This window comes from Somniosus microcephalus, chromosome 19 (assembly GCF_052327205.1).
Source record: "Somniosus microcephalus isolate GS21.2 chromosome 19, FLI_Smic_1.0, whole genome shotgun sequence".
Taxonomy (NCBI): Eukaryota; Metazoa; Chordata; class Chondrichthyes; order Squaliformes; family Somniosidae; genus Somniosus; species Somniosus microcephalus.
The window spans coordinates 74,270,810-74,281,928 of NC_141005.1; the positions used below are offsets into that span (position 1 = coordinate 74,270,810).

The 11,119-nt window shown below is 51.1% G+C and overlaps 1 protein-coding gene across 1 annotated transcript; it reads right to left on the reverse strand.

Moving 5' to 3' along the window:
- Positions 1 to 280: 280 nt before the first annotated feature.
- On the reverse strand, positions 281 to 7,484 carry LOC147104911 (T-box transcription factor TBX6-like). Its single transcript, XM_085962196.1, has 3 exons — positions 7,325 to 7,484; positions 5,183 to 5,393; positions 281 to 587 (listed from the first exon to the last, which is right to left on the reverse strand). Exons 1-3 carry the CDS (start codon positions 7,482 to 7,484, stop codon positions 281 to 283), a joined length of 678 nt encoding a protein of 225 aa, XP_085818322.1.
- Between the last annotated feature and the right edge of the window lie 3,635 nt (positions 7,485 to 11,119).

Genomic DNA, 11,119 nt, shown 5'->3' on the forward strand with positions numbered 1-11,119 from the left:
TGAGGTATAACGCCATGTTGAGGTAGAACCCCATGTTGAGGTAGAACCACATGTTGTGGTAGAACCTCATATTGTGATAGAACCTCATGTTGAGGTAGAACCCCATGTTGTGGCAGAACCTCGTGTTGTGATAGAACCTCATGTTGAGGTAGACCCCCATGTTGAGGTAGAACCTCATGTTGAGATAGAACGTCATGTTGTGGTAGAACGTCATGTTAAGGGAGAACCCCATGTTGGGGTAGAACATGCTTTTACTCAACTAGTTGAAATTGGCTCTACTTTAACAAGTCAGAGAGTTACCCTGAGTTCTTAATCTTACATGTCCATGCTGGTCAAGGGTGTTGTTAGTTAGCTTGAGCTTGTGGAAGGAGATAGGCTTGCTCATCCATGAAGACCCGAAGCTCGGAGAATCCGGGTGGATGTAGAACCTCCTGGGGAGGTTGGGTTCCGCTTCCCCTCCTGCCTCCCAACACTTGGACTGCCACTTATAGCGTATGTTATCCACTGAAACAATGTCCATCAGCATAGTGTACTCAGAATGGGGATCCAGGTCCGAGACACTCACACAGCACTGAGGGAAAGTCCGCCTGTCAGGGAAACAACAGAACACTGAATTAGGAACTTCCACCTCTAAGGAATCTAAGCAGTCGGCATCCACCAAACAAACTATTCTTCAGAACACTGAATGGCTGGATTCTTTTAGTTTGGCAGTTCACAAGAAGGCACCAACTCCAAGCTGGGTCCAGTTCCAGGATAACCAGCCTCAGCTCTAGTCCCCCACCCAAGTGGCAATCTTCATGCATGAACCTACATACTAAGATTATTCATTCATGGTGGGCATCATGTCTATGCCTGTTCCTGTCCCCACCTGACATCCTCAAACACACATGCACTTTCCAGCATCCTTCACTCGACAGTGACGAGGTGATGGGACCCGAGTTGATTTTACACCTCCTTAAACCAGGGGTGCTGAGATTAGTTGCAACTTGCTGCTGCTGTACCTGAGGAGCTCAGCTAGCTCAGCTTGGAGCAGAGACTGAACCACAGACCTCCTGGCCTGCTGGGATCAACACTAACTGAGTGTGCTGAAGCATTCACAATGGAACTCACCGAGTTCAGGAAAATTCCTCTTTGTCATGGACATACTGGTGATAGTGTAAAACAGGCAATATCAATTCAGCCACCCATTATAAATCTCTCCCCATTGTCATTGCCAATGATGTCAACACGCATTGGCCCTGAAACTGGTTGGTTCTTCAATCTCCTGCCATAACTTCAGAGGGAATAAAAGAGTCTGCTGACACGGAGTAAGCAGCTCGTCACAAGGGGATCATAGAATAGAATCAGAGAAATATACGGCGCAGAAGGAGGCCATTCGGCCCATCGTGTCTGCATCGGTCAAAAAAGAGCTATCCACCCTAATCCCACTTTCCAGCTCTTGGTCCGTAGCCTTGTAGGTTACAGCACTTCAAGTGCATATCCAAGTACGTTTTAAATGCGGTAGGGTTTCTGCCTCTACCACCCTTTCAGGCAGTGAGTTCCAGACCCCCACCACCCTCTGGGTGAAAAAAGTTCTCCTCAACTCCCCTCTAATCCTTCTACCAATTACTTTAAATCTCTGCCCCCTGGTTATTGACCTCTCTGCTAAGGGAAATAGGCCCTTCCTATCCACTCTATCTAGGCCCCTCATAATGTTATACACCTCAATCAAGTCTCCCCTCAACCTCCTCTGTTCCAAAGAAAACAACCCCAGCTGATCCAATCTTTCCTCATAGCTAAAATTCTCCAGTCCTGACAACATCCTCGTGAATCTCCTTTGTACCCTCTCTAGTGCAATCACATCTTTCCTGAAATGTGGATCCACAGAGGTGACAGCACAGTGGTAAAATATAAGAATTAGAAGCAAGAGTAGGCCATACGGCCCCTCGAGCCTGCTCCACCATTCAATAAGATCATGGCTGATCTTTGACTTCAACTCCACTTTCCCACCTTATCACCATATCCCTTGATTCCCCTAGAGTCCAAAAATCTGTCGATCTCAGCCTTGAATATACTCAACGATTCAGCATCCACAGCCCTGTGAGGTAGATAATTTCAAAGATTCACAACCCTCTGAGTGAAAAAATTCCTCCTCATCTCAGTCTTAAATGGCCGACCCCTTATCCTGAGACTATGCCCCCGAGATCTAGACTCTCCAGCCAGGGGGAACAACATCTCAGCATCTACCCTGTCAATCCCTCTCAGGATCTTATATGTTTCAATGAGATCACTTCTCATTCTTCTAAACTCCAGTGAGTATAGGCCCAATCTACTAATCTCTCCTCATAGGACAACCCTCTCATCCCAGGGATCAATCTTCATTGCACCGCCTCCAAGGCAAGTATATCCTTCCTTAGATAAGGAGACCAAAACTGTGCACAGTACTCCAGGTGTGGTCTCACCAAGGCCCTGTACAATTGTAGCAAGACTTCCTTACTCTTATACTCCAACCCCCTTGCAATAAAAGCCAACATGCCATTTGCCTTCCTAATTGCTTGCTGTACCTGCATGCTAGCTTTCTGTGTTTCTTGTACGAGGACACCTAAATCTCTCTGAACACCAACATTTGAAAGTTTCTCACCATTTAAAAAATATTCTGTTTTTCTATTCTTCCGACCAAAATGAATAACCTCACATTGAGCCCCAGCTACTCACAATATATATCAATGATTTAGATGAGGGAACCAAATGTAATATTTCCAAGTTTGCTGACGACACGAAACTAGGTGGGGTTGTGAGGAGGATGCAAAGAGGCGTCAAGGCGATTTAGACAAGTTGAGTGAGTGCAGTATAACATGGATAAATGTGAAGTTATCCACTTTGGTAGGAAAAACAGAAAGGCAGATTATTATTTAAATGGTGGTAGATTGGGAAATGTTGATTTACAAAGGGACCTGGGTGTCCTTGTACACCAGTCACTGAAAGCAAACACGCAGGTGCAGCAAGCAGTTAGGAAGGCAAATAGTATGTTGGCCTTCATTGCAATTGGATTTGAGTACAGGAACAAGGATGTCTTACTACAGTTATACAGGGCCTTAGTGAGGCCACACCTGGAGTACTGTGTGCAGTTTTGGTCTCCTTACCTAAGAAAGGATATACTTGCCATAGAGGGAGTGCAGCAAAGGTTCACCAGACTGATCGCTGGGATGGCAGGACTGTCGTTTGAAGAGAGATTGGGTCGACTAGGCCTGTATTCGCTAGAGTTTAGAAGAATTAGAAGGGATCTCATTGAAACGTATAAAATTCTGACAGGGCTAGACAGACTGGATGCAGGGGGGATACTTCCCCTGGCGAGGGGGTCACAGTCTCAGGATACGGGGTTGGACATTTAGGACTGAGATGAGGAGAATTTTTTTCACTCAGAGGATGGTGAACCTGTGGAATTCTCTACCACTGAAGGCTGTGGCGGCCAAGTCACTGAATATATTTAAGAAGGAGATAGATAGATTTCTAGACACAAAAGGCGTTGAGGGGTATGGGGAGAGAGCGGGAATATGGTATTGAGATAGAGGATCAGCCGTGATCATATTGAATGGCGGAACAGGCTCGAAGTGCCGAATGGCCGACTCCTGCTCCTATTTTTCTATGTTTCTATATTTCTATTTCCCCACATTATACTCCATCTGCCATCTTGTTGCGCACTCACTTAATCTGCCTATATCCCTTTGTGGGCTCTTTGTGTCCTCCTCACAGCTTACTTTCTCACCTAGCTTTGTATCGTCAGCAAACTTGGATACATTACAGTCAGTCCCTTCATCTAAGTTGTTAATATAGATTGTAAATAGCTGAGGCCCAAGCACTGATCCTTGCGGCACCCCACTAGTTACACCCTGACATCCCAAAAATGCCCCGTTTATCCCTGCTCTCTGTTTTCTGTCCATTAACCAATCCTCTATCCATGCTAATACCTTACCCACAACCGCATGAGCCCTTATCTTGTGTAACAACCTTTTATGTGGCACCTTATCGAATGCCTTTTGGAAATCCAAATATACTACATCCACTGGTTCCCCTTTGTCTACCCTGCTAGTTACATCCTCAAAAAACTCTAATAAATTTGTCAAACACGATTTCCCTTTCATAAAACCATGTTGACTCTGCCTAAGCATGTTATGATTTTCTAAGTGCCCTGTTACCACTTTCTTAACAATGGATTCCTGCATCTTACCGATGACTGAGGTCAGGCTAACTGGCCTGTAATTCCCTGTTTTCTCTCCCCCTCCTTCCTCAAATAGCAGGGTTACATTTGCTACCGCTGGGACTGTTCAAGAATCTAGGGAATATTGGAAAATCAAAAACAATGCATCCACTATCTCTGCAGCCACCTCTTTTAGAACCCTAGGATGTAGGCCGTCAGGTCCAGGGGATTTGTCGACTTTTAGTGGTGGGAACGTGCTAATTGATAACTGATTGATAGACTGCAATGTGACTACTGAGTGATCATAGAATCATAAAATCATAGACGTTTACAGCACTGAAGGAGGCCATTCGGCCCATCATGTCTTTGCCGGCTGAAAAAGAGCTATCCAGCCTAATCCCACTTCCCAGCTCTTGGTCCGTAGCACTGCAGGTTACAGCACTTCAAGTGCATATCCAAATACTTTTTAAATGCAATGAGGGTTTCAGCCTCTACCACCCTTTCAGGCAGTGAGTTTCAGACCCCCACCACCCTCTGGGTGAAAAAAGTTCTCTTCAACTCCCCTCTAATCCCTCGACCAATTACTTTACATCTATGTCCCCTGGTTATTGACCTCTCTCCGAAGGGAAATAGGTCCTTCCTATCCACTCTATCTAGGCCCCTCATAATGTTATACACATAAAATGTTATAACCTGCAGTTTGACTGAATTCAGACACGAATACACACACACGCTATGCAGAAAGTTATCATATGCTACAGCCAGAATCTGCAGATTTCAAGTTCATTACGCTCAGTTAAGTTTTAAATTCACTGTGGTCAGGTGGGAATGGCCGGTCGCACAGTGGGCAGCAGCAGTGGGCACGGACCGGAGCTCCTTGTTGATGACGGTACCTCCCAGTGCGAGGCGGCCAGTGGGCAACCTGAAGTCAGGGCCCAGACCCCAGCCTCAGCCCCCAGAATAAACAGAATGCGACAATAAAATGCCCAGGCCCCGGGCACCTACCTTCCTGATTTAGTGATGATCATCTCATTTCCCACAACGTGAAATCGATGCCACAGTGCCTTGTTGTCTAGGACGAGCTGAATTCTGCTGTGGAGGGTGCTGGAGCTGGGTGGCCTGGTCTGGTTGGGTTGAGCGGAGTTGGAGTGGAGAGCTGCTCCCTCAAAGGCAGAGCAAGTGTGGTCATAGCGACAGGGAGGAGGGAGCTCGTAATCTGCTGGAGAGAGAGCCGCACATTAATCTCTGCCAAAACGTGTATCTGATACACTCAGAAAACAAGCAGCATGTTACAAGAGACTCCAAACTGCCCCCAACTTAATGTCGGCAAAACCAAACCCAATCCCTGGCCCTGGCTCCATCCACCTCCCTGACTGCAATCCACAGGTTCAGGGCCTGTAAACACCCCCAGCTCAGGTTGTACCTCACATCCGATCTCCCAATACAACCACATACTTTCACAAAGACAAATTACCCCATCTCATCCCTCCAACCTCTCCCCCACCTCATTCCACAAACCACCCAACAATCACATCAGAACACCCCAGCCCATATCTTCACCCACACTCTCCCCATCACCCCCTCCCTCACCCACACTCTCCCCATCACCCCCTCCCTCACCCACACTCTCCCCATCACCCCCTCCCTCACCCACACTCTCCCCATCACCCCCTCCCTCACCCACACTCTCCCCATCACCCCCTCCCTCACCCACACTCTCCCCATCACCCCCTCCCTCACCCACACTCTCCCCATCACCCCCTCCCTCACCCACGCTCTCCCCATCACCCCCTCCCTCACCCACACTCTCCCCATCACCCCCTCCCTCACCCACGCTCTCCCCATCACCCCCTCCCTCACCCACGCTCTCCCCATCACCCCCTCCCTCACCCACGCTCTCCCCATCACCCCCTCCCTCACCCACTCTCCCCATCACCCCCTCCCTCACCCACGCTCTCCCCATCACCCCCTCCCTCACCCACACTCTCCCCATCACCCCCTCCCTCACCCACTCTCCCCATCACCCCCTCCCTCACCCACGCTCTCCCCATCACCCCCTCCCTCACACACACTCTCCCCATCACCCCCTCCCTCACCCACACTCTCCCCATCACCCCCTCCCTCACCCACACTCTCCCCATCACCCCCTCCCTCACCCACACTCTCCCCATCACCCCCTCCCTCACCCGCACTCTCCCCATCACCCCCTCCCTCACCCGCACTCTCCCCATCACCCCCTCCCTCACCCACCCCGTCCCCATCACCCCCTCCCTCACCCACACTCTCCCCATCACACCCTCCCTCACCCACCCCGTCCCCATCACCCCCTCCCTCACCCACACACTCTCCATCACCCCCTCCCTCACCCACACTCTCCCCATCAGCCCCTCCCTCACCCACGCCGTCCCCATCACCCCCTCCCTCACCCACACTCTCCCCATCACCCCCTCCCTCACCCACACTCTCCCCATCAGCCCCTCCCTCACCCACACTCTCCCCATCACCCCCTCCCTCACCCGCACTCTCCCCATCAGCCCCTCCCTCACCCACACTCTCCCTCATCACCACCTCCCTCACCCACACTCTCCCCATCACCACCTCCCTCGCCCACACTCTCCCTCATCACCACCTCCCTCACCCACACTCTCCCCATCACCCCCTCCCTCACCCACACTATCCCAATCACCCCCTCCCTCACCCACACTCTCCCCACCACCCCCTCCCTCGCCCACACACCCCCCATCACCCCCTCCCTCACCCACACTCTCCCCATCACCCCCTCCCTCACCCACCCCGTCCCCATCACCCCCTCCCTCACCCACCCCGTCCCCATCACCCCCTGCCTCACCCACACTCTCCCCATCACCCCCTGCCTCACCCACACTCTCCCCATCACCCCCTCCCTCTCCCGCACTCTCCCCATCACCCCCTCCCTCACCCACACTCTCCCCAACACCCTCTCCCTCTCCCGCACTCTCCCCATCACCCCCTCCCTCACCCACACTCTCCCCATCACCCCATCCCACCATCACTGCATGGACAATCAGTCATGTTACAATCTATTTAAATGGACAATCAGCCGCCGCCCTGTTTATAGGGACATTCGGTTGTGACTGCTGTCTGATCCATCAATGTTCTGCTGCCTACCTTTCAGTCGCAGTGCCTCCTGCTGGTGCTGTGGGTAGCTGCAGGGGCTGTAGTGGAGGTGGGGATTGGTCACGACGGACCCCAGGCTGAATTCCCTGCTGCCGTTCCCAGCGTAGATATCAGCTTCAAACATCTTTCCCACCGTGGCCCAGCGCTCCATCTGGGAGACGGCTGAGTGAGTGAAGCGAGGCGGCCTATATAGTGTGGCCGCTCGCTGCTCTCACATCATATATCAGAGCTGGGAGCAGGACTCCCGAGAACAATGCCGCACCTCTTACACCTGAGAGTGCATCCTCACAGCCCCAGGGACTGAGCCCAGTCAGACTAAGAGCCACTTTTGTTGCTATATTGATTATTCGGTGTTAAAAAGCGACTTAAAGTGACACTAATTACTATTGTTAATTCCCCTTCCGGGTCCATAAAACTGCTGTTAGCAAATATGGACATTATTCAGAGCTGTAAATCCGGGAGCTGCTGAGTAACTCTCTTCACACCCAGTGTACCTCCAAAACTCTCAGCTCTCCAAATTCACCTGGCCAGCCTCGTGTACGCTGAGATCTCAATAACCTGGGAACTGATGTTCTGGTTACACTGGGGCCGGTGCTCTGGTTACACTGGGGCCTGTGCTCTGGTTACACTGGGGCCTGTGCTCTGGTTACACTGGGACCTGTGCTCTGGTTACACTGGGGCCTGTGCTCTGGTTACACTGGGACCTGTGCTCTGGTTACACTGGGGCCTGTGCTCTGGTTACACTGAGGCCTGCGCTCTGGTTACACTGGGGCCTGTGCTCTGTGTAGTGTATGTACCTTTAAGGGGAGAACTACTTTTTACAGCTCCTGTATACTGTAGTACCGGCAGTGACCACACCTGTATATAAACCCTGAGTAGGGATCTGTACAATTAGTTTTAGAGTAACCCTCATCCAGTAAACACCTGTTGATTGTTCCCTGCAGTCTCTTGTCTAGTTATTGAAGGACACACAACATCAAGATACACGGATCTAACATTGGCGACGAGGATGGGATTCAAACCTACCTGCAACTCTGCATCACCTCCCAGGGATTCGCTCCTGGAGAACAGTGAAAGAAGAAGGCCGAGTCCAGAAGCACGGGCGTAGACCATCCAGCAGAGACTTGAGCATCGCAGGGGAGGCTGTTGAGAGCTGGGCTTGGTTCTCCAGTCACGCAGGTCAGCGAAACGGGCTGGCAACAGGCACGGCGCAGACCATCCCCGGACAGCGGCGGCTAGAGCCGACCGACGGCACAGAAAGAGGCCGAGCAGCGTCGACGGGAGAAGAGAGAGGGTAGAGCGCACAGGGCGCAGCCGGTGTTCAGGACCGAGCGGGGTCGACGGGAGAAGAGAGAGGGTAGAGCGCACAGGGCGCAGCCGGTGTTCAGGACCGAGCGGGGTCGACGGGAGAAGAGAGAGGGTAGAGCGCACAGGGCGCAGCCGGTGTTCAGGACCGAGCAGCGTCAACGAGAGAGAGAGGCGCGCAGGAAAACGCGCAGAGCGCAGCCGGTGTTCAAGGGCCGAGCAGCCGCAGCGGAGAAGAAGGGAGAGCGCGGGAGACGCCATTTTGAGCCGCAGTGGAGAAGAAGGGAGAGCGCGGGAGATGCCATTTTGAGCCAGTCTAACCACACCCAAAAATGCCGAAGAGTGGCAGTACCACAGCGTTCGACAATGAAGTCGAAGATTGGACGACATATGTCGAACGCATAGAAGTATACTGCAAGGCGAATGAAGTGCCAGATGACAAGAAAGCGCTGGTATCATTGAATTCAATGGGTGCAAAGGTATGGCTTACTGTGAAACCTAGTAACCCCAGAGAAGCCAGTGGAAAAGGATTTTGAAAACATAGTGTCAATCCTACAGGACCACTTAAACCCCACACTGCTGCTGATAGCAGAAAGATTTAAGTTTCACAAAAGGAACCAGCATAAAGATGAAAGTAATGCTGAGTATTTAACGGAACTGCGCAAGCTATCGAAACACTACCAGTTTGGAACGGGACTAGCAGATACTTTAAGGGACAAGTTTGTGTGTGGGCTTCAAAGTGAAGGAACCCAGAAACGGCTTCTATCAGAAAAGGATCTTACACTGGACAAGGCTTTCAGCATGGCAGTATCACACGAAGCAGTAGCACGGGGCGCGGCAGAGATACAACGGAGACCGCAAGAATATGGCACAAATGAAATGTCATACGGAACAGTGAAGTGCTATCGCTGCGGCAGAACAACACACGACCATAAGGATTGCTGATTCAAGGACCAAGTGTGCAGACAGTGTGGAAAAGTAGGACACATAGCAAGAGTCTGCAGGTCAGAAAAGAAAACCAGCAGCAAGAAATCTCCACAGGAGAAGTACAAGAAGGTACATAAGGTGACGGAGAGTAGTTCAGACGAACAGAAAAGTGATACAGACTCCGGAAGCAAGGAGCTGGGTTGTCTGAAACTACATAATGTGATCAAAACGGAGGATCACCAAACTATCTGGGTCACGCTCAAGATAGCCGGAGTCCAAGTGAAAATGGAATTGGACACAGGATCAGCCCTAACAGTCATAAACCGAAGGGACTACAAGCGGCTATTCTCACATATACCCTTGAGAGATACAGAAATCGTCTTGAAGACGTACACGGGGCAAAAAGTCTACCCCAAAGGAAAAATAAGGGTGAACATTATATATAATGGCAAGGAAACACCAAAAATGGACCTATATGTATTACCAGAGGGAGGACCACCACTACTAAGACGTGAATGGATCCGGAAGATACAGCTAGATTGGCATTCCATACAAGCACTGACTGTAGATGCCAAAAAGGATGATGACGTCACACCCGAAATGCGGTCTGCCAGTAGCTGCAGCTGGACACACTTCCTGCACACATGGTTGTCAGGGACCAGGAGGAGCATACCACGGCACCGGGCTGTCCTGCCATGAATTACCCTTTAATTAATTCAAATTCAATTAAACAGTAAATAATCATTCTAAAAGGTCTAAGAGCATTAAAAAAACAAGCCTGAAGGCTTTGTGTCTAAATTCAAGGAGCATTCGTAGTAAGGTGGATGAATTAGCAGCGCAAATAGAGGTAAATGAATACAATATGATTGGGATTACGGAAACATGGCTCCAGGGGGACCAAGGCTGGGAACTCAACATCCAGGGGCATTCAATATTCAGGAAAGATAGGCGCTAAGCCGGCGAGCCGGGGCGCTACCACCGAGGGCGGGCGCAGCGCAGGTGCAGCGAGTTGCTGATTGAAGGCCGACACGCTGGCGCCGGTCAGCTCTTAAAGGGGGAGGGTGGATTTGTTTGGCTGCCACGCCCTGCACACTGCAGCCCTGAAGCAAGGCCTGACCATTGCTGCTTGAGCAGTTCAACGCCCAGGACAATGGAGAAGGCCAGGGAGAGAGCGCAGCGCTTCAGCGAGGGTGACCTGAAGGTACTGGTTGGCGCAGTGGAGCGCAGGCGCCTTGTCCTCTTCCGTGAAGGTGGCAGGAGGCCGATGCCCAACGAGTATCGAAAAGCCTGGAGGGAGGTGGCAAACAGGGTGACCTCCAACAGCGTGGTTGGCAGGACTCCTGTGCAATGCAGAAAAAAGTTCAACGACCTCACTCGGGTTGTCAGGGTGAGTACCCTTTCCAGTATCCTCCTCATCCCTGCATGTGCACCTCACTTTATGGCCAAAGGGACCTGAAAGCCCTAATGCCCAGCCCTCATCCAGCAGCTATGGGACTGTCATGAAAATCACTTGCACATTCAGGACTTTACACACTGTCAGGGCTATTCCACCAT

Excerpts from the sequence above, each read along its gene's own strand:
- LOC147104911 (XM_085962196.1), bottom strand. The coding sequence starts at position 7,484 with ATGGAGCGCTGGGCCACGGTGGGAAAGATGTTTGAAGCTGATATCTAC. Across the intron at positions 5,394-7,324 it reads GGAGGCACTGCGACTGAAAG|ATTACGAGCTCCCTCCTCCC; the intron begins GTAGGCAGCAGA and ends TCTCTCCAGCAG. Across the intron at positions 588-5,182 it reads ATCATCACTAAATCAGGAAG|GCGGACTTTCCCTCAGTGCT; the intron begins GTAGGTGCCCGG and ends TTTCCCTGACAG.